Source organism: Monodon monoceros, unplaced genomic scaffold, assembly GCF_005190385.1.
Source record: "Monodon monoceros isolate NGI ecotype Baffin Bay Population unplaced genomic scaffold, NGI_Narwhal_1 Super_Scaffold_15, whole genome shotgun sequence".
Taxonomy (NCBI): Eukaryota; Metazoa; Chordata; class Mammalia; order Artiodactyla; family Monodontidae; genus Monodon; species Monodon monoceros.
Window position 1 is genome coordinate 38,013,103 of NW_021703771.1, and position 23,450 is coordinate 38,036,552.

Consider the following 23,450-nt stretch of genomic DNA (forward strand, 5'->3'; position numbering starts at 1 on the left):
ACTGACTATGATGCTTTGGATGTTGCCAACAAAACTGAGATCATCTCAACTGAGTCCAGCTGCTTAATACTAAATAAAAATTTTTTCACAATATTAAAAAACTACAAAACCAAAGTCCTTAAATGAGATCTCAGGTAAGTAAAAGAACTTTGCATATAATAGAATGTTCCAAAGCTGCCATAAAGAAGCCCACCAACCCTGTTATCACCATGCTTCCAGGGAAGAATCCACATGAAAGAGCTATGTGGCAGGAGGTATCAGAAACAGGTGTGGTGAAGAGGGATCCATGTAGGGGGAGGGGTGGTGGCAGAAAAGGAGACTGGTAATACGCAGGGAGAATTATCAAGTAAGTTAATATATTAAGGATAACTGCAGTCAGTTTTTCACTGTCAGAGAAGGGAGTTACATATGTGAAAAATTAGAAAACATGAATTAACTCTGTGGTATTAGAGTGGAACTGAAGATATGAGTAAGAACTAGTTAATATCTTTTAATATAGAAATATAGATGTAGATCTATACACATACATACACATTCTCTAACTCTATTAAGTGAGCCTAGGAACAATGACATCTCAATAGCAGTGAGCACACCTAGCACCCAGATCTTGATTTCTAAATAGCATTCTCTGCTAATGGGAACCAGAGATCCAAGTATCTTCCCACAAAATATTACAAAAGGGAAAGAATGATTTTACAGTGGGGAAGTGTGATAGGCTGAGTAATTGCCCCCTGTCAAGATGTCCACCACATCCTAAAACCCAGAACCAGTGAATATATTATTTTACACGGCAAAAGGGACTTCACAGATGTGACTAAATTAAAGATTTGAGATGGGAAGATTATCCTATATTATCTGGGTGGTCCCAATATAATCACAGGGGTCCTTATAAGGAAGCAGGAGGGTCAAAGAGAAGATGATGTAACAATGCAAGCAGAGGTTGGAGTGATGTTCTTTGAAGATGGAAGGAGAGGTCACAAACCAAAGAATACAGGCTGTCTCCAGAAGCTGGAAAAGGCAAGGATTCTATTCTAAACCCTGCAGAAAGAACCTGCCCTGCCAACACAATCACTAGCCCAGTAAAACCACCCTTGGAAGTCTGGCCTCCAAAACTATAAATTTGTGTAATATTAAGCCACTAAGGTTGTGGTTTGTTACAGCAATGATAGGAAACTAATACAAAAAATCTGGTGGACAACATCTTATCAGGTGATCGGTGAACATCACCAGCAATGAGACAAAATGCAATCATATACCATCTAACAGAATGCAATGAGAAGAACACAGAATCAGTTTTGTGAAATTCTTCTCTAAGATACATAACCTGAATCTAATAATGAGAAAATACCAGACAACCAAAATTCAGGTCCATTCTACAAAATAATTGGCCTATGATCTTTAAAGTCAAGGAAAAACTAAAGAACTGTTCCAGACTGAAGGAGACTAAAGAAACATGTCAACTAAATGTGATGATGTGTGATTCTGAAATGAATCATTTGCTATAAAGGACATCATTGAGACAAGTAACAAAACTTGAGTAGGTCTGAAAATGAAATGGTAGTAATGTAAATTTTCTGATTTTCACCGTTAAATTACGGACACTTTTGAAAACACCACGGGTGATTTTTTTAATCTGGATTTCATTAAATTAAGTCTCCCATTTTAAGTATGAAGCCAAGGAAACATGTTATAAGAACATGCTGAAGTCTCTATTAACCACATGGCTTGATCTATTCAAAGGAATAATATTCTCCCAACGTTTCTGTCCAAGAGAAAGTACACATGGTTTTCAGCCCCCAAAGTCTTGCACAACGTATACACACACCTTGTATGCCTCACTCTTCCAATCCAAAATTTATATCTTAACCTTTTAGCAGAATATTTAAATAATGAGTAAGTACTATGGGGTATAGTTTACACAGTAACACAGTAATATCCAGCACCACTCAATATTCATAGTACACATTCCAAAATTCTATACTAATGACCTCAAGTCAAAGTAACTATCAAAAGTAAAGTCCTTTGGGCTTCCCTGGTGGTGCAGTGGTTGAGAGTCCGCCTGCTGATGCGGGGGACACGAGTTCGTGCCCCAGTCCGGGAAGATCCCACATGCTACGGAGTGGCTGGGCCCGTGAGCCATGGCCGCTGAGCCCGGAGCCTGTACTCCGCAACGGGAGAGGCCACAACAGTGAGAGGCCCACGTACCACAAAAAAAAAAAGTAAAGTCCTTCCACAAGGAGGGATGGATTGGGACTTTGGGAACAGCAGATACAAACTATTATATATAGAATAAACAATAAGGTCCTATTGTGTAGCACAGGGCACTATATTTAATATCCTGTAATAAACCATAATGGAAAAGAAAAAAAAAAGTAAAGTACTTTGAGAGTTTTTTAAAGACACTTAGAATAAAAAGAAATTCATTTATCAACTTCTAGTTTATAGAATTACTAGTTTCATGGCCAGCAAAAATTACCTAAGTAATGTCATTAACTTATAATATAGTTTTTAAAGAAATTATTCACATTTATAGAAAAGGGAAATTACAAGGTCATAAAACAATTCTGTGATTTAAAAAAAAATGATTGCTCTCAGCAATCATGAAGTTTGTATGTCCACGGGAGTAGTCCAGGCTTGAGGGCAGGTTATTATGGTTGTGCTTCACAAGCTATACAGTGCCTTTGCTAAAACAGTCATATCCACCTGTCATGCAGAATGATCTGTCAGTCTGTAGTATAACTGAGTGAACCCTTAGCACCATATTCCTAGAACCTAAAGAGCTGAAAGAATGTTAGCCAGATCCGGTCTTCAAACCTGTGTGCCTGCTTACTACAAAAGAATTTTTTAAAAATCATGTACCCTCAGGCTTCCCTGGTGGCACAGTGGTTGAGAGTCCGCCTGCCGATGCAGGGGACACGGGTTCGTGCCCCAGTCCGGGAAGATCCCACATGCTGCGGAGCGGCTAGGCCCGTGAGCCATTGCCGCTGAGCCTGCGCGTCCGGAGCCTGTGCTCCACAACAGGAGAGGCCACAACAGTGAGAGGCCCGCATACCGCAAAAAAAAAAAAAAAATCATCTACCCTCTTGTAGAGTTCTAATTTGACATCTAAAATTTTCATCGTAAGTTTGAAGAGCTGCAAAAGATGCTGTTTCTGACATAAGTTGATATTTTAAAATAAAATAGTTTCATTGCTTTTAAATGTACCAATGAAATCTAAAAATCATAATGGCAATTTCATATCCACCATCATCCATTTACAGAAATTTATGAACAAGCTCTTCATTCTACTTCCCCCACATAATTTTATCCTAATGTAATATATTTTTATCCTGGCAAGTCATTTCTTATAATACTGACACATACTTCTTCAAGTTAATTTGTTTTATTTATTCCCTGTGACTGTTTTTCCCAAATTTTTATATTGAAAATTTTCAAGCCTTCAGAAAAGCTGAAAGAATATTACAATGAACAATACCATTCACCTAAACCCACCAACTATTAACATTCTGCAACTCTTGGCTTTATCTCTAGTTCCTTCTTTCCCTCCCTCTCCCCTTTTTTTAGAATAAGTTGCAGACATCAAGACACTTCACTTCCAAATGCTTTGGCACGCGTGACCAAAGAACATCAGTAATTTTACCACAGTGAAGTTTAACACATCCATAAGGTTTTTTATGTGTTAAAATTTCTGCTGCTACTTTTATCCGTATGTGTGTGTGTGTTATCAAGGCAACATAAATATTACAAATTGATAAACTACTAAAATAAGAGTAAAATATCTGTTACGCTTTCACTTATAAGCAACTTGTAAATATCCCATACGTTCAAAGAGTTGAAACTCTAAACACTGAAACTTAGTTTTAAAAATAAAAAGTACACTGTTGTCAATATGGCACAATGTTAGGTAAAATAGCTTTATCTTTTACTTTAAGTATGTTTTTTCAAAACTTGGAAGTTGCAGATTATCTTCAGTTATTCAATTTATAGAAAAAACATGCTCCATAACCTAACTGACAAAGGCAGTCCTCACTGTTAAACCAATTAGGCAAACCAAACTTGGTCCAAAAAAAGTCTGACTTCATTTTTCAGTTCAAATAAATATATCAATATATTTTGAGGATTATAAAAATCACTGAGAAATAAATTTTAGAATATACCTTGCAAAATAGATTACTAAAATTAATAAAGCTAAATGATATAGAGATAACATAATTTACTTAAAAGAAAAAAATGTACCACACTTCTTTCTAAAATTCAGTGAGTCCTAAAAACTATTCCTAAATCCCTTAAGGGGTCCAAGAAAATAGTACCAAGAATCAAAAGGTTATATTCAATATCCCAAAAAGTCTAGAAGACATTATATAGCAGTTTTCTAGCTACCCAAAGTCTCTCTGCAGCTAGTTGAGAATATATTACCTCAATGTGATGACCCTGGCTCACTCGTTGTTGGGACAATTTTGTTCTTTTATTTAAAAAAACAGGAAAACACGTTTCACTGTAATAGTGCAGTTTGGTTCCCAGAATACTTCAAAATAGAAAAGGCATGAAAATGATCATTTGGAAATTAAAAACTGGGAATTCAGTGCTCCAGATCTCCAAAACTATCGCTTACCTAGTCACCCTGATCTCAAAACAGACTAAGAGAAACTAAAGCTTCTGTTATGCTCTTAACCTGAATCTGAATAGTTAGCCATAGTGTGTCATTCTCAAGGCCAGGTCAGAACTGTTTGGATTTGGGATAGATAAGACACTTAACTAAACACTACTCACCATCACTACCACCCAGTGCACACAATCACAGATTACCTAAATTGGAAGGATTTCAGAAACCTGGGTTCAGTTGCCACCTACCCCCCTATGCATACCCTGGCAACAGAGAAGGAAACCCAGAAAGCAGCTGAAAATGTTTGGATCAGAGTAGAACCACCCCATCAGAACCGAAGTTCATAATCCTCAGGAATGCCTAAGGATTATGTAAGTGCAACGTAAGTGCAAACCAATACAAACCAAGTGGTTCAAATAGATTCAGCTGGTGCTTGACTGGACAGCAGCATACAACTATACCATATGCTTACCCACCTCAATTTTATTTTCCCTTTAGAGTACTGAAACGAGTACTATAGAGCAGTTTTTCAGCTCAGCACTATGGACATTTTGGACTAGGTAACAGTTGTGGGGAGCTGCCCTGTGTATTAGAATATGTTTGGCAGCATTATGGTCTCTACCCACTAGATGCCAAGAGCACCTCCCCACTGGAGACAATATTAAACACACACACACCAAAACACATGGCTATAGTGGGGTCATGGAAAGCAGCTGAATGATATGGCCTGAAGACCAGGGACACAGGGAGAAGAAAGGAAAGGTTGGGAGAATAAACAGAGGTGATAAGGCAACAATTCTCTTTTTCCATTCCCCTACAAGTATCCTTCAGGCAAAGAGAATCACTATATATTTGAGTACTTATGAGCACCTTGAGGGAGGGGGAGGTTGGGGAGCTTGATTATTTTAAAAGAAGAAAAAAGCCAGACAACAAAAAAAAGCTGGAGGAACAAAGCCCACAATAATCTCAATTAATAGTAGTTTAGCACACTTCAGAGGTCATCTGAAGGCAAAAATATTAAGATATTCCATAATTATCCCTGGGGGTATATCTCACAATTACAAGTGTTAAGCTGTCATTGTAAGCAACCTTTGTAAAGACCACTTGAAAAATTTAGCAAGTGGCTACATTATGGAGATTAAAAATATATACTTACAGGATGATCAAACACCTGTTATATAATACTGCACTTGTGGCTTGGAATAAAATTTCCAGTGATGGTATCATATTCAGAGCCCAAAAGTGCTATATCACAAACGCAGATGAAACATATACATTCTGAAAAACTGTTAGATGACTCCTAAAATAGCTCTGGTGATCACAAAGACACTGAGGTTGAATACATGAGGAGTTTGAAAATAATTGTTTCCTGAAATGTAAGGGGATAAAATTGTATTTTTAAGTACTATATTTTACAGTATATGATTTTTAAATATTTTAAGTAGATACGACTTCATCCTTTAAAGGGTATATATCTATGCTGGCCAAAAAACTTTTTTCACCTCATTAAGAAATAGGAGACCTTGTCAACTTCTCTGCTTAGAAACTTTCAATAGCTTCCAACTGCACCTAAAATAAAATCAGCTTCGTACCAGGCTTACAGACATTATCAGCATCCCAGCTCCCTCTCTGACTTTATCCCTGATTCTTCTCCTCACCTGCCACACTCTTGCCACTTTGGTCTTCTCTGTTCCTGGAATATGTCCAACTCTTTCTTCCCTTGAAGACTTTGAACACCGTTTCCCAGCCTGAAACAGGCTTTTCCACTCAATTCAGATCTTTGAATGGCTGGCTCCCTTTTGTCACTCAGCTTGAAGAAACTTTCTCAGGAAAATTTTCTCTGAATATTCTACTTCTCTACACAGTATTTATCACTATCTGATTTTGTTTGTTTATTTGTTTAGATGTCAATCATCTCCCCCACACTAAGATGTAAGCTTCAAGAGAGCAGGGATCCTGTCTATATTGTTCACGCCCATATTCCATTGCCTAACATAATGCCTGGCAAATAGCAGGTGCTTAATAAATATTTGTTGAATGTTTTAATTACCTCATTTAGACCTCCCAACCACCCTGGGGGTACGTATGTATGTATGTATGATTACACTTCAAAACAAAACAAAAAAACCTGAGGCTCAGTGAGGTTAAGTAACTTGCCCAAAGTTACAGACGGTACCAAAGGAATTGCAAATAACCACTAAAGAATACAGATGAGACTTGTGCCCAGGTTTAAATTCATAGGCCCGTGCACATAATCGCTTTAACTGTCTTTCCTAATCAAAGAATAGTTAGATTGCCTTGACAATTCTCAAAAGCAGCTAAAATATATTAAGTCCCTATTCTCATTAACTTAACCAGACCAAACTATATCTCCGAAGCAGAAAATGTAATACAAAGAAATTCAAGTCAAAATATTTAAGAACAAGGAGTAGCTAAAAACAACTGATTAGATGACACCTCTAAACTTCTGAAACAGAAGTTTACAGACCAGGGATTCCCTGGCAGTCCAGTGGTTAGGACTCGGCGCTTTCACTGCCATGGCCCGGGTTCAATCCCTGGTGGAGGAACTAAGACCCCGCAAGCCGTGCGGCGTGGCCCAAAACAAACAAACAAACAACAACAACAAAAAACAATAAAAATTTATTTTAAAAAAAAGTACTACAGGGCTTTCCTGGTGGCGCAGTGGTTGAGAGTCCGCCTGCCGATGCAGGGGACACGGGTTCGTGCCCCGGTCTGGGAAGATCCCACATGTCACGGAACGGCTAGGCCCGTGAGCCATGGCCGCTGAGCATGCGCATCCAGAGCCTGTGCTCCGCAACGGGAGAGGCCACAACAGTGAGAGGCCCGCGTACCGCAAAAAAAAAAAAAAAAAAGTACTACAAATAAAACCGCCACAAGGACTTCAGTTTTAAAGAGTGTGGGACAAGGCAACGTAGCACATAAATTTGAGGGGGAGGGGATGGTAAACCAGTTCTTTTTTGTTTGTTTTAGCTCAATTTGCTATAGAAGTGTCAAGATCCAAAAGAAAAGCAAACCATCCCTCATTATCTATAGGACACAGGGGTTTTTGTGAGCCATTTGTCTCTAAGCCAGAAGATAATACTAAGGAAAGAAGGGGAGTCTCAACTGCAGGAACGATTCATTTCAAGCTACATTTTTTTTTTAACAGATTTTATTTATTTATTTAGGCTGCATCGGGTCTTAGTTGCAGCATGCAGGATCTTTTGCTTCGGCACATGGGCTTTTCTCTAGTTGTGGCGTGCAGGTTTTCTCTTCTCTAGTTGTGGCGCGGGCTCCACAGCTTGTGGGCTATATAGTTTGTGGCACGCAGGCTCTCTAGTTGAGGTGCACGGGCTCAGCAGTTGTGGCGCGCAGGCTTAGTTGCCCCGCAGCATGTGGGATCTTAGTTTCCCGACCAGGGATCTCAAACCCGCGTCCCCTGCATTGCAGGGGAGATTCTTTACCACTGGACCACCAAGGAAGTCCCTCAAATTACATTTCTTAAACTGAACTAGAGGTGCAAGATAGTGGAGAATTCTAAACGGATTATAGTGTGCTGCAAGTGGGTCCCTGAGAAGGATGCTATGTCTCCTTAGCATACTCTCAAATATGACCCAAGACCCTATTAAAGGGTCCTCTCTACCCTGCCATCTCATCAGCCAACAACACAGCTACTCTGTTAGCTACCTTACTCTTCATCCATTCCTCTACCATTACCACTCTATTTTTCTTTTCACCTTTATCTCAAGTGATAATCCATAGCCCAAGTCAAAGGTTAATTATTTCTAAGACAAAACAAGAGAAAAAGAAATAGAGAAACTCAAATACTGTTACAGTAAAGAAATACTAGCTTTAAAAAAAAAATGGCAATTTAAAACACAAGGATGGGGCTTCCCTGGTGGGGCAGTGGTTAAGAATCCGCCTGCCAATGCAGGGGACACAGGTTCGAGCCCTGGTCCGGGAAGATACCACGTGCCGCGGAGCAACTAAGCTCGTGCACCACAACCACTGAGCCTGCGCTCTAGAACCCACGAGCCACAACTACTGAAGCCTGTGCACCTACAGCCTGTGCTCTGCAACAAAAGAAGCCACTGCAATGAGAAGCCCGCATACTGCAACGAAGAGTGGCCCCCACTCACCGCAGCTAGAGAAAGCCCGCACGCAGCAACAAAGACACGACGCAGCCAAAAATAAAAATAAAATTAATTAATTAATTTTAAAAAAAACACACAAGGATGTATGTCCCACTGGGACCTTAAACACTACATACCCCAAAGTAAAGACAATTCACTGAGCTGAAAGGGCCTGCAGACATAAGAGGTACAGAGAATGTCTTCCTCCTTCTATGGCTATGATTGGCTCATTCCATCATAGCCAATCTAGCCAAAGATTCTTTGAATAAGCTTTTAGACATTAATACAAATTCATACAGTAAACTGAGCAATACACGTAAGAGCAGAAGGAAGAAAGTATTCACCATTCTAACACCCAGATAATAATCAATAATAACATTTTAATGTGTTTCCTTTGTACTCCTCTTTCAGAGAACATCTGGGAAGGAGGAAGGAAGAAAGGAAAGTTGGCAAGGTTGAAGTTACATACTCAGGAAAGACTTCTCTAAGAACAAGATAATTCCAGCAACTAATTTCTAGGGGCAATGTGCTTCCCTCAATCAGAGGGGCTGTGGGGCTGCTTCAATCAAGGCCCTCAAGAACACTTCTGCAGTAATGATGACATCTACTACTTCTCCCCAGTGCAGCTGATGCCCAAGAGATAGTTTCTCAGACAGAAGAACAAGTAGGACATAAAAATGCTAATTTAAGGGCAGCACTCTATAATGTACCAGCGTACAAATTGACAGACACAAACACATAAAGCTAAAGTTTGTGTTAAAATCACATTACCTGTAATTTTTAATTTCTAAATATCTCCCATGTTTAGAAACTCAATGTAAACATCATTTAATGACTACTAATAACCAAATGAATTGACACCATAATATACCTACCATCCTATAATTCGACATACAAATTGTTTCTGATTTTTTGGTATTATGGGCATTTAAATAGGATGTTCTGAGACTCAATTTCCAACGTAGGGGTGGGGAGGGTCCCCACACCTTCGACGAGTAATTCTTGGAATACCAGCTAGGTGTCCGAAAATTCAACTCAGTTCTGACACTATCTACCCAGAGTTAGCATCAGACTCCACAGGTTGAGGGCTCAGTCCCACAAGACTGTACATCCATGCCCCCCTACTTTAGATGCCAATCGCAAGCCCAGGTTACAGACTGGGGGGTTCCAACCACCTCCTCCTTTGGTTTGATTAATTTGCTAAAGTGGCTCACAGAACTCAGAGAAACATTTCACTTACTATATCACCGGTTTACTATAAAAGGATACAACTGAGGAAAAGCCAAATGGAACAGATGCATAGAGCAAGGTTTGGGGAAAGGGTGAGGAGCTTCCATGCCCTCTCTAGGTGCACCTCTCTCCCAAAATCTCCATGTGTTCACCAACCCAGAAGCCTCTCCAAACCCTATCCTTTTGGGGTTTTATAGAGGCTTCATATAGGCACGGTTGATTAAATCACTGGCCATTGGCATTTGAGCTCAATCCCTAGCCCCTCTACCATCCCTGGAGATCAGGGGTAGGACTGAAAGTTCCAACCCCCTAATCACATGGTTGGTTCTCCTGGTAACCAGCAGGGTCCCTTTTCAGTGCTTCCAAAAGTCACCTCATTCACATAACAAAAGTTACCTGTATCACTCTTAACACTTAGGAAATTCCAAGGATTTTGGAAGTTGTGAGCAGGAACTGTGGACAAAGGCCAAATATATACAAGAACCATATATCTGGTCATTCAGATGACCAAAATATATTTTTATAAGTCACAATATCACAGCATCTTTCTTTGGTCCTATGAGTATTTAGAACTATATCCTTAGAACAGTGTCCCAAAAGTGGAATTACTAAATTTAAAATTTTTAACATTTTTATAGCTTTCTTCTAAAAAAGGAAGTAGGACTATACATTCTTTTCAGCAGTTGGCATGAATGGCACCACCATTCTTCAGCAGCCAGTATTAAATCCAATTTTTACTAATCTGTACTCAAACTCTTGAAGGCAGACATTGTTGTCATATACATAATCAGCCCTGCCCTTTCCAGTTGCCAAGAATATAGCAAGCACTACATAAATATTTGTATAGAATGTAGAGAACACCTTTATTAAATAAATATTGGTGGGTACCTACTATGTGCCTGGATGTTTCTGGACACTGATACAGCAGAAAACAAAACAAAAACCCCTGCTCTCACACACCATACTTTCTAGCAGAGGAGAAAGCAATAAACAAATTAAGTAAACTATATAGTATATTAGAAGATGATAAGTGTTATGAAGAGAAATAAAACAGAAAAAGGGAAGAGCTTCTTTGAAGGTAGAAAAAAACTTAACAATTTTAAATAAGGTGCTCAAAGAAGGCAACACTGAGAAGATGGTGTTTGAGCAAGGACATAATGGAGATGGGGGAGGTCGTAATGTGGCTACTAGAGAAAAAGCATTCCAGGCATAGGGAGCAGCAACTATAAAGGTTCAAAAGAAGTGTGCCTCATGTGCCCTAAGAATAGCAGAGCGGCTAGTATGACTGGAATGGAAGAAACAAGAGAGAAAGTATAAGAAATGAAGTCAAAAAGCTCATGAAGGACTTCACAGGCCACTCTAATGACTTTAGCTTCTACTGTGATTGAGATGGGAGAGGTTTAAAGGGTTCTGAGCAGAAGAGTGACATGGGCCAGCTTCAGTTCTAAAAGGATCACTCTGCTACTATTTTGAGAAAAGACTGCAAGGAGTAAGGGTAGAAACAATGAGACTAGTTGGAAGGCTAATGATAATCCAGGCAATAAAACAGGGTGGTGGTGGTGGTGGTGGAGCAATAAGAAATGGTCAGACTAGATATAATAATTTGAAGGTAGAGCCAACAGGACACACTAAAAGTCTGGAAGTGACATATGAGACAAAGAGATGAACCAAGAATAACTCTAAGGCTTCTTGCCAGAACAGTTGAAGAAACAGATGTGATTAACTGAGATGGAGAAGACTATAAGTCAAGAAGGTTGGGGAGAGGGGAGACAGAAATCACATCAGTATTTTGCATATTAAGATGTCTATTAGATATGCAAATGGAAACGTGGACTCGGAACTTACATATACAGAAGTCTGGAGTTCAAGGAAAGAGTTCTAGACTGGAAATATAAGTTTTTATGAGTCACACAGCTGATATTTAAAGCCATGAGACCAGATGAGATCACCATAGGAGTAAGTGTGGATGGAAAAGAAGTCAAGGACTCAGCCTTGAGGTATTCTAAAATTAAGAGGTCCCCACTGGTAAACTATGCTCAATAAATTATCCCACAAAAATAGAGACTACCCACATGTCTAGAGCCAACTGATTTTTGAAAAGGCTATTGTTCATTCAATGAAAAATGAACAGTCTCTTCAACAAATACTGCTTGAACAACTGGATTTCCACCCCGAGGAATATACCCCAAAGAACTGAAAATAAGAACTCAGACATTTGAATGCCAATGTTCACTGCAGCATTATTCACAAAAGACAAAGAACAGAAACAACCCATGTGTTCATCAACAGATGAGTGAATAAAAATGTGGTATATCTGTACAATGGAATATTATTCAGCCATAAAAAGAATGAAGTTCTGATACATGCTACAACATGGATGAATCTAGAAAACATTATGCTAAATGAAATAAGCTAAACACAAAAGGACAAATATTGTATGATTCCACTTATATGAAATATCTAGAATAGGCAAATTTACAGAGACAAAAAAGTAGCTTAGAGTTTACCAGGGGCTGAAGGAAAGAGAGAATGAGAAGTTATTGCTCAACAGGTACACAGTTTTATTTGGGATGACGAAAAATTTTGGAAAGATGATGGTTGCACAACATTGTGAATGTAATTAATGCTAATGAACTGTACATTTTAAATGGTTAAAACTACAAATTTTATGTTTTATATACATACTACCACAATAAAAATTTTAAAAGAAAAGTAATATATCAAGTGATATCTCAAGTATGTCCCTTACCTTCCTATTGCTACCACCATTGTTTGGGCCCATATTATTTCTTGTCTGCTTCTCAATCTCTATACTGTCTCATCCTATGAGATGTTATTACATTAACTTGCATATAGCACAGTTGCAAAAGTGTTCTAAAATGTTCAAAATGACACTGTCAACCAAATCACATATACACTCTTCAGCTGAACATATAAGGTTTTCTATATGACTTAATCAAGTTTTCTGGCCTTTTCTCACACTTTTTCACTCTGGGAACTCTGCTGCAACTGGTTTGATCTGTACTTTAAACATGTTTCTTGCTTTCCAGGCTCTACACTTTTGCTCATGTGACTTCTTTGCACCTCCTCCCTCCATTCCACCCATTAAATCCTTCTCATCCTTTAACAGTCCAGTCAAAATCAACTTACTCTGAAGAGCCTTTTCTCACCTCTAGATACCCACTACCACCCCCAACTAGATGCAAATACTTTATCCAACTAACTTCCATAGCACTTGCTTTCACTTCTCTTACACTTTCTTTGTTGTGCTTTGGATATAATAATTTGTGTATCTGTCTAATCCTAATTCTCCCACTCCATCCAGATTATAAACTCTATCAAAAGACTATATTTACACTGCATTCATCTTTGTACCATCTGCTGCTCCTAGTACAGGCAAACAGTGAATGCTCAATCAATAACTACTAGATTTAACTAAAGAGGCAAAAATCTAAAGTGAAAAACATCTGGAATCTACACAAGAAAATTCCTTCATCCATACTGACAAATATAATTCCAAAATGTAAGGAACACCTTATGTTACCAAACCCAAGTTTGGGTTTGCTCACCTGCCACAGCAAAGCCAATTTACTGACACTGGGTTGTGGTGAAGGAAAGTACAGCATTTACTGCAGGTGCCAAGCAAGGAGTAGGGTAGCTTATGCTCAAAAGACCCAAACTCCCCAACTGTTTTCAGGCAAGGGTTTTTAAAGGCAGCATCTGGGGGTGAGGGCTGCAAGTCACCACAGGGTTGGGGGCGGGGGACAGGTCTTAGTTCCTGAAGAACAACTCCAAGAGATCCTTCAGATAGTTCTGTATATCCCTTGAGGAGGAACTAGGACTCTGTTTTATCCCTGAACTATTGTCATTACTTTTCTTGTTTAACTGCTTTTCCTTTGTTTCTGCATTCCCTCACTTCCCTACTTAGTAGCTACCTATGCCTACTCTTTGGAACTCAAGGAAGGCCTAGGAGACTAAAGTCTTTTTCTACAAACAAGAAATGGGGGACATGGAGGGGCTTTTGTACCTGGCAGGTTCCTGCTTGGTTTCAATCCCCCTTTCCTTTGATACTCCTCAATCTTGAGGGGAACAGATATGGGACAAGAAAGGGAATAACGTTTTGAATAGATAGATTAATCATAAACTCGGCAGAGGAACTCGGGGTTTAGGGGGGCTTGGTTTCGCTTATTAAGAGAATGAACAATAATGCCTTTCAATGTGACGGTGAGATGGTGTAACAACATTTGTCATGAACAGAGTCTGGTAATGGGACTTTTTTTAAAAGGAAGTCTGAGTACAATATGGATATATTTGTTATGACCTGTAAAGTATAATTAAGGGAATGAACATCTGAAAATTTTATTTTATATGAAAGTAAGCCTATCTTTGTCTTTCAGGTTCTCCAAGATCAAGCAAGAATGCAAGATGGCCTTTAAAAACAATTTTATAAATGCATTTACTAATCCAATGTCTGTCACTGCATTTATAAAACCTAAATGTTGTACTATAATTCATACTGCCAAGTTTCCTCTATGACGTGGGACTTAAATGTGTATATGCTCACGTCTGATACCTTTTCTGTCCAGACAGAACCCAGAGGAAATGACTACTTTAAAATGACTCAAACTACTCAGATCTCTAATACCCCTTCAAAATCTAAAATCTTAGGAAGACTATATGTTCTAAATGGAATATGAACATTCATAAAATATACTCCTTTGAACACAAAACCGATAACTAGCTAGTTTTTTCTGTTAAAAAATCCACTCAACAAGAGATTGAGATAACTCTACTGTAATTAGAAATTATCTAGATAAATCAATAGATAAAGCCAACATTTCATTTTAAATAAAAATGTTCATTCCCATCTTTTTCCCTGCACTAAACCCTAAAACTGATAAAAGTTAATATGAGATTATTGGACCAATCACCAAACAGCTTTTAAGAGGAAGAGAAACAAAACAGAAATGAATGAAAAATTCAAAATCTGCACTCCAGGGCTTCCCTGGTGGCGCAGTGGTAGAGAGTCCACCTGCCGATGCAGGGGACACAGGTTCGTGCCCCGGTCCGGGAAGATCCCACATGCCGCGGAGCGGCTAGGCCCGTGAGCCATGGCCGCTGAGCCTGCGTGTCCGGAGCCTGTGCTCCGCAACGGGAGAGGCCACACAACAGTGAGAGGCCCGTGTACCGCAAAAAAAAAAACAAAAAACAAAATCTGCACTCCACTCTCTCATTCCCTCCACGGTGCTTATATTCCACAAACAGCCCATGCTATCTTAGAATTCTCTTTCTAACCTGCTCATTCCCCTATATGCTGACATCTCAAAGGACTAATAAGCCTCTGAAATGGATTCCTTCTCCATCTAGTTTTTCCCCACCCAGACACCACCACCTCCCACCATACCATTCTCCACTCAAAGCTCCACAAAAGCAAAACTGACCATGTAAATTATCCTACTTAAAAACCTCCATTATTTACCCAATAACTTATAGGATGAAGTATAAAATGGTTGATTTGCTCCTAAGTGCCAATCACATTAAATCTTTACCACTTACTGAACATCTCCACGCTTTTGCATATGCTTTCCCCTACAACTGGAATGCACTTCTCCCATTTACCTTTTAAGACCTATCTCAAATCAACTCCTCTACATTAAACACCCAAATCCCCAAACAGAATTATTCTCTCCTTCCTCTGTGCTCCCACAGCACTTTCCACTTATCATTTTAATACTTATTATAATGTGTTATAGTAATTACAGGAGAGAGTATAAGGTAGTGGCTAACAAGAGAAGCTTTGGCATAAGATGGATTTGGGTCCAACACTCAATCTTCCACCTAGTAGCAATACTGCTTTAGACAAGTTGGTTACCTCCTCTAGGGCTCAATTTTCTCATTAATAAAATTGGGGTAACACTTGAGTCTAGTTTAAAGTGCTACAGTGAGTGCATTCAGCACTACCCATCCTTGAGGCTAGTCAACATTCAATGAACAGCAGCAAAGCTGCTCCCCCCAACAAGAAAAGGGACTATGTCTAAAGTCTTCCCAAGGGGATGCACACACCAAAATGTTTAATCACTTCTGGGTGATTTGGGTGATGGAATTACAAGCAATTTTTGTTCTGTTCCTTTGATCTTTTCTGCACTGAGTATATGCAACTTACTAAGAAAAAAGCTATAAGCCCTAAATACCTGATCCATCGGCCTTCCCTCGTGGCGCAGTGGTTGAGAATCCGTCTGCCAATGCAGGGGACACAGGTTCAATCCCTGGTCCGGGAAGATCCCACGTACCACGGAGCAACTAAGCCCTGTGTGCCACAGCTACCGAGCCTATGCTCTAGAGCCCGCGAGCCACAACTACTGAGCCTGCGTGCTGCAACTACTGAAGCCCATGTGCCTAGAGCCTGTGCTCCATAACAACAGAGGCCACCACAGTGAGAAGCCCACGCACCGCAACTTAGAGTAGCCCCGGCACGCCACAACTAGAGAAAGCCCACGTGCAGCAACGAAGACCCAATGCTGCCCCCAAATAAAAAAATAAATATAAAAAAAAGCTTTAAAAAAAAAATCTGATCCATCACCTAGAGGCAGCATCTAGCACAAAGTATTATGCTCTATAAATACTTGAAAAATGAAGAAAATTCTACAGTATATTTAGTTTTACAAGCAAGCATGTTTATATGCATTTATTTCTTTGCTTCTCATAATCACTTCTTGGGTAGGTAGGGCAGGTTATTATTATCACCCCTAGAAAATGAGGATGAGAGTTCAGAACAACTAAACAGGGACTAGACTGGAACTTAAAACCAAAACTTCTAACTTCAAATACAGCGTTTTTTACTTTACTACTAAACACTAAAAGTGAACTCCTACTCACATTCCCAAGTCAGAGAGCTAAAGCACTTGTACACTATTTGAGAGGGAGCAAGCAAAGAAGAATAAAGGAATGTAACTTTTTTTTTTAAAGTTTCATTAATCCTTTCAAACAATGGGGGAAAAAATCTGAGTACATAAGTGTACCAAATCAAACTGTTCCACAAAGTCTAAGTAACCAGCAAAAACAGCAGGAGCTAAGAGCCCCAATATGTGCCAGACACTGTTCTAAACATTTTACATATATCTATTTTATTAATTTAATTCTATAAAACAGATAACTACTGTCTCTAGTTCACAAATGAGTAAACTAAAACACAGAAATTAAATCACTTGCCTAAGATAACACAGTAATTGGCAGATCCAGGTTTCAAAACTAGGCAGTTTTGAAAAAGTAAGATCAAGGAGTCAAAAAAAAAAACCTCCAAAATCTGGGGAAAGCAGTGATATATTTTATCTCAATTCAAAGGATCTATAATCCTTAACTTATGGAAACAATAAAAGCCCTCTCTGGATTATTTGAATTTCTAATAATTAGAAACAGTTATTTTCTCTTGTCAAATATCATTATAAACCTATTAAAGTTGCTTTAACAAAAATATTCTACTTTCAACTACAAGAATTTTACAGCCCTATTCTACAGTAAGTACTTCTTAGCTTTGTAAAATAAAAAAGCTAAGACATTAGAGGTTTTTTTGTTTTCAGTAAAGTGCACATATCAAAAGAAATACACCACCTCCCAAAATGACAACTCCAACAAAAGACCACTACCTACCTTAGCAACACTACTCAAACCTAGTTACAATTTACAATTACATAGGGACTTTTAAAAAAACCAATACACAGCACCCACTCCAGACCAACTAAATCACAATATCTGGTGATGGGTCTAAGTGTTTTTAAAAGGTCCCCCAAGTGATTCTAATGAGGTTTAAGAACCACTATTCTAAGGAAATCCAAACCCTCCATATTATTACTTCACACAGAGCTTTTGCCCATAAAGGTCTGAAAAAGTATTCAGTCATCTTATTCAGCCAATTTGCAAACAACCAAGAGAGTAAGATAAATAGGACCCTTCAACTACTAAAAGGGGTATTAATTATAAGCACACTTAGCCCAACAGATTAGACAAAAATCAAGGCAAAAGGATTCCAATGATAATGTTTTGGATAACAGAGTAACTTCAATTAACGCGTCAAATATGCCAATGACCAAGCTATTTCTATTTGTCAAACCCTACATTTTCCAATCTGAAATGACGCCATGCTTTCTGATGGACTCAAGAGCCCAGCAATTCCAAAAGGGCAACATTGAAACAACTGTCACCTTGAAACTGAAAGCCCCCAAATGTGTCATCTTTTTAAAAAGCTAAACAAAGATTAAACTCAACTTTAATGTACAATTGCTGAGTAAATCTTTTTATGCTTTCATATAGAAGATACCCCTGAAAAGTCAATATTGCCATAAGAACTCTGAAATTCAAAATTACATGCCTAGATGTTTGCAGGAACATAATTTGGTGACTTGGACTGATAGAAGGCTACTTATAACCTTTATTCATAGTCATATTTTGCTGTTGGGATACTAATTTGATATCGGTGCTGTTTTAGACCCTTAAAGGCTTGTTAGGGTAGGTACTATCTTTCTAAAATTTGAAAAACTCTGTAGCATACCTGTCCTCAAGCGTTTTGAATAAAGCATGTGGATCTGTAGTAGTAATTTTGAATAACACAACAGGATATTTTAATATTTGATTTTTGAAGTTTACTTAGTGTTCCTGTGAAACTGTAAGTAGCTAAAAGCACTGAATCAGTCTTAAAGCATAACAAGTTCCGATTTGATTCCATGCTTCACTGGTAACAGTGTCCCCCAAAGTACAGTATACCACCTGGACAACCCAAACTCCCACCACACCCAACTTGAGAGAATCCGTTTACTCAAGTTAGCATAGCTCTTGTGAAACAGAAAGCCTTCCCTAAATGTTCTTACTCAAAAGCTACTTGTTACTGTTAACGCTACCACAAACGACCTACTAAGGCCTTGCAGTTCTATCGGTTTTAAGAATATCACCGGCCATATATCCTAGTAGAGTGAAACAAACGGAATCCAAAACCCAAACATAAAATGCCTTGCAAAGAATCTAAATAATTCTGTGTTCTAATCCGACGTTGTTTAATGTGCAAAGATTCAGAACTAAAAGCAAACGTACCAGCTACCTCACAACTGGACTACCTAGAAGACTTAATCCTTCCTTCATACTTGCACTTTTTCCGCCATAAACAACAGGATACTCCAAAGAAACGGAAATAGAGAGAAAAGCCTAATTTTTCCTAAGGGGAATAACGGCATTGCTTCCAACTCCCCCCCCCCCCACAGTGTGAGTGAACAAATGAAAAAGCAACGGGGGAAAGGCACGGGGGGAGGGGCGGTTGGCGAGCTCAGATGGAGTCCTATACCTGCCACCCAGCTCACACGGTGCCCGAAACATCTGTAACGACCGCTGCAACAGGGAAACTGGGCTGTGGGGGTAAGAAGACCGTGGCCTGGGGGCTCAGAGTGCAGCCTGCACGCTCGGCTTCCTCCTTGGCCAACTCTTCTCTCACCTCCCAATTCCCATCCTCCCTATCCCACCCTGCTCCCTCCGTAAAGAAAAATACCCAATAAAACTGGAGGCAGAGAAGACAAAGAGGCAAAACGAGGCTGCAAGGAGCGTCCAGAACAATGGGGGACAGGGTGCAAAGCGAAACTCCCGAGGAGGACAATGAAGGGGGTGGAGAGGAACCCAGAGAGGCACAGAGGGAAACACCGCCGAGCCCGGGCCCGGCCAGCGGCGGACGCCTGGACTCGAGGCCCGGCCGCGCGGGCGGTATCACCCCGGGCGCGGCGGGCTGGGCCGGAGCGGGTGGGAGCGGCGCGGCCCGGTGGGGCCGGCGGAGCCTGCGCGTGTCCACTGGCTGCTGCCGGCAGGACTCACCGGCATTCTGATCTCGGGGCCAGAGGTAGTATGTGGCCGGGATCACGATGAGCCCCACGAAGGAGGTGAGGAAGTAGAAGAAGGTGTTCCCGCTGTCATCGTACTGGAACTGCTGCCCCGCCATGGCACCCCCTCCTCCGCCTCCCTCTTCTCACCACCGCCGCCACGACCCCGCTCTGCTTTCGAGCTCCCAGCGCCCCGGCCGCGTGTGGCGTAGCTCCTACGCCGCCGCCGCCTCTCCTCCCCGCCCCCACGCTACTCTCACGGACCCGCCGCCGCCACCGCCGCTGCGGTCCCAGCTCTCGCGAGAAGAGATAGCTCCCTCCCCGCGCGGTTTTTCCCTCCTCTGCCCCCCGCCTCTCCCCAACCAGCTCGCAGAGAGAGACGTGGCGCGCGCAGCCGAAGAACTCTGTGAGCTCCCGCCCTTAGCCCTGCCCGCTTAGCCTCAGCTCCGCCCCTCAAGCTCTGGTAGACCCTCCCTGAAGGCCCCGCCCCTACCCCTAAAGTCCCTCCCCCTCCCTCCTCAGTTTCCTTTCCCAGGGTCCAGCTCCGGGTCCTGAGGGTCGGTTTACAGGGTCCCAGCCGAGGCTTCCCGGCCGAGCAGTGGGCGCGGGCGGTTCACCTGACTGCGACCGGGTTCGCACCCATTCGAAGCAGAGGTGAGGCTTCCTTGCCTCCCCTGTCTCCCATCCCTACCCATCCTGTCCTGCACTCTCACTTTTCAATTTCCCTGGTTGATAAGAATGTTTCCTTAAATTCCGGATCCGCTCCTCCAGTTTGGAAACACTGGTCGGTCAGAATAGGGCGCGGGAGCAGGGCGGTGGGGAGGGATGGTGAGGGGTTTGGCTGTAGGGGTTTTCTGGCAAAGCAACGTTTGCTATTAAGAGACTGCAATCTACATTGCGCCCACTTTGCAGATGGAGATTCCCCAAGCCGGTAGAGATGGTGACCTACCTATCCCAGAGCTAATAATATTTATAGCATTTTCTTCGACACAGGCAGTAGGCAAAGACCTTTATTGCTTTAAATCATTCAATGGTCGGCGAACCCCTTGGAATGAATCAAAGCATGCCCGCTCTCCAGATGGGGAAATGGAGGCTGAGAGAGATTGCCTAAAGTGAAGCACAATAAAGAAACGTCTGGGGATTTAAACCCAGATCACGCTGACGCCACAAAGCCAGTGCCCTGACCACCGCCTCGTCGCCGACCTTCGCATATCCCTGAGAGCGGCCGGCCCTCGCGTGCGGAGTGTGGGCAGGAATCCGCACTGCGAGGAGAGACGGCTGGGGGAGCAGTCGCTCTCCGCGGCCTCTGCCCTTGCCAGCTGTGAGATCCCAGAGGCTGGAGTCAGCTAAGCTGGGAGTTGAGAGGGCTGGTGCCCTGATCCGTGAATGACCCCCACGGTCCCGCGGCAGCCCTGGCTGGAGCCTATCCCAGCATCTCCACCTCCCCTCAGGGGACCAAAAGGAAAGGCCCACCCGAGTCACCTCACAGAGTCGTTGTGAAGATTAAAGGGAGTTATAGTGAAAACTGGAAAACCAATGCAATAAACAAATATTACACTGTATTTTTAAAAACTCATTTTAAGGCTATATAGTCTATTTACTAGGTTCCTTTCAATATGCCTTCCAGTGTTGGAAGAGAAATCTGGTCACATGTCATCTTTTACTTCATGTCCTCAAAAATATTATTTATCATAATCAGTGACGACTTCCTTCATAATAGATTATATTCACATGTATTCTGTCTTCCCTCTCAAATGTCCTAACTACCCATTTTGAAAGGAAATTTTAGAAAATCATTTGCTCTGCATTCCCCTCCTCACTTTTTTCTGTGTGAAGTTTTCAAAGACTGTATTAGAGGGGAAGAAATAAAACAGACAGGTGAGGGGGAGAGGATTGGACAATGAAGTCAGCACAGCACTGTGATCACCCAAGGCTGATATGCCCAAAACAATCTGCCTTGCTTCAGAAACAAGTCTGTCATAAAATTGGCTCAACTGCAGTGCGTAGGATCCTGAAGTTCCTTTTGTTTATGTTGAATTTGTCATTAAGTCTTGTTTTAATAATGCTGAACTGGTTGTTTTTTATTACCCTGATTATACGTTTTACTCTGCATTTGGATAAAGATAATACATCAGTTTTATAACCTTGTGTCAATATAAATTATTCATGATAAATATTCCCCTTCTGACTTTTTTTCTGCAGGAGTAATCCTTTCCCTGCAGTTTGGGGTCATGCATATGAGTGGTTTGTACAGAACTGAACCATGAAACCAAATTTTGAACAAATCACATTTATTTGCTAAACTCCATACCTATCTAAAATATGAATTTTTAACCAAATTAAACGATTAAAGATTTGAAAATGTATAAACACAGTCTGTCTTAGAACTTAATGCTATTCATCATAGATAAACTCAGATCACCCAAATATTCCCCAAAGCAAATCTGAATCATACCTTTAATTAATCACAATTTTTTCTGACTGATTTTTTAATTGCTTTGTAAACAGTTGTTTCTTTTAAGATATCATTTCAGTGAAATATTTAATAGTACTGAGTGAATATGGTAGAACCAGAGCTACAAACACATTTTGTTTAGTCTAATAGGACATGTTAAAAGACATTTTTGTATTTTCTCTATATGTGTCTGTAAAGGATTATTTTAATCAATTTCATTTTAATTTCTAGGTAGAGATTTCCTCTCAAGTGTAGAAAACCTGACTATTTTTTGGTTCCTCCTAATAATTTGCTTTTTCCTTAAAGTGAATCTTTCCTTCCTTGCAAGTCATGCTTGTAACTACTGGTGTTGACTTAACATTTATACATACCAAAATACATTTGTGTAGCTATAGTCAACATGATTTAATTTTCTGCTTATTGTAGTTAGCCTCAAAGAGACTGGAAAGAACCAAATAAATAAGTAGGTACATGCAATTATTTCCAGTCTTTTCCCCCTCTCTCTACCCTACAATAACCTTCACTGTCAAAGCCTAGCAAATCATCTTTAATGTTATGCCTCTTATTATTTTGTTTCAGTGCCAGGATTTTCTCCATTAAGAGCTAAATCTCTTCTGATACAAAATGAACAATTCTTTTTATTTGATCTTACAGAAATGAAAAGTTATGCCCATCATAATGACAACAGTAACATCAACAAAGTAACCTTTGTACAACATTTATTATTTCCAAAAAACTTCCTCAGCATTATTCCAGTTGAAATTTCAAAGCATGACCCACATGTTGGAACTTTGACTAGGTAAAAGGTACTAACCCATTGCAATCCTTTCATTCCCTAGCTTCCTAAGGCCCTTATGACCCAATGAAACCCCAGTCTTACACTTGGAGAGAATGTGAAGGGAGGTATGGGTTAGAAAGACATTGGAACTGGATTATGCTCCACTCTGAAAGCATGAAAACAATGTTAAAAGAGGAACTGAGAGCTGTGGTTTTCTTTAGTGTTGGGATCAGGTTTGCATTTGGGCTCCTCTCTTTTCATGAGTATGTTGGACTTGTCAATATTGTTCTTGTTCTATACCTACTTTTGTGATTACAAAGCTGAGAATTATTGTACTAAAACCAGTTGTCAACGATGTATCAACAAACTTAGGTTATTCCTTTATGAATTAATTTTATGC

At 40.4% G+C, this 23,450-nt stretch overlaps 1 protein-coding gene across 1 annotated transcript in view; it reads right to left on the reverse strand.

Moving 5' to 3' along the window:
- Nucleotides 1–20,103, reverse strand: part of SEC63 (SEC63 homolog, protein translocation regulator) — a 68,925-nt gene extending 48,822 nt beyond the window's left edge. Inside the window, exon 1 of the mRNA XM_029223943.1 lies at nucleotides 19,813–20,103. Coding sequence (XP_029079776.1) covers nucleotides 19,813–19,936 — 124 coding nt within the window. The 5' untranslated portion in view covers nucleotides 19,937–20,103. The remainder of the gene's footprint in view (nucleotides 1–19,812) is intronic.
- Between the last annotated feature and the right edge of the window lie 3,347 nt (nucleotides 20,104–23,450).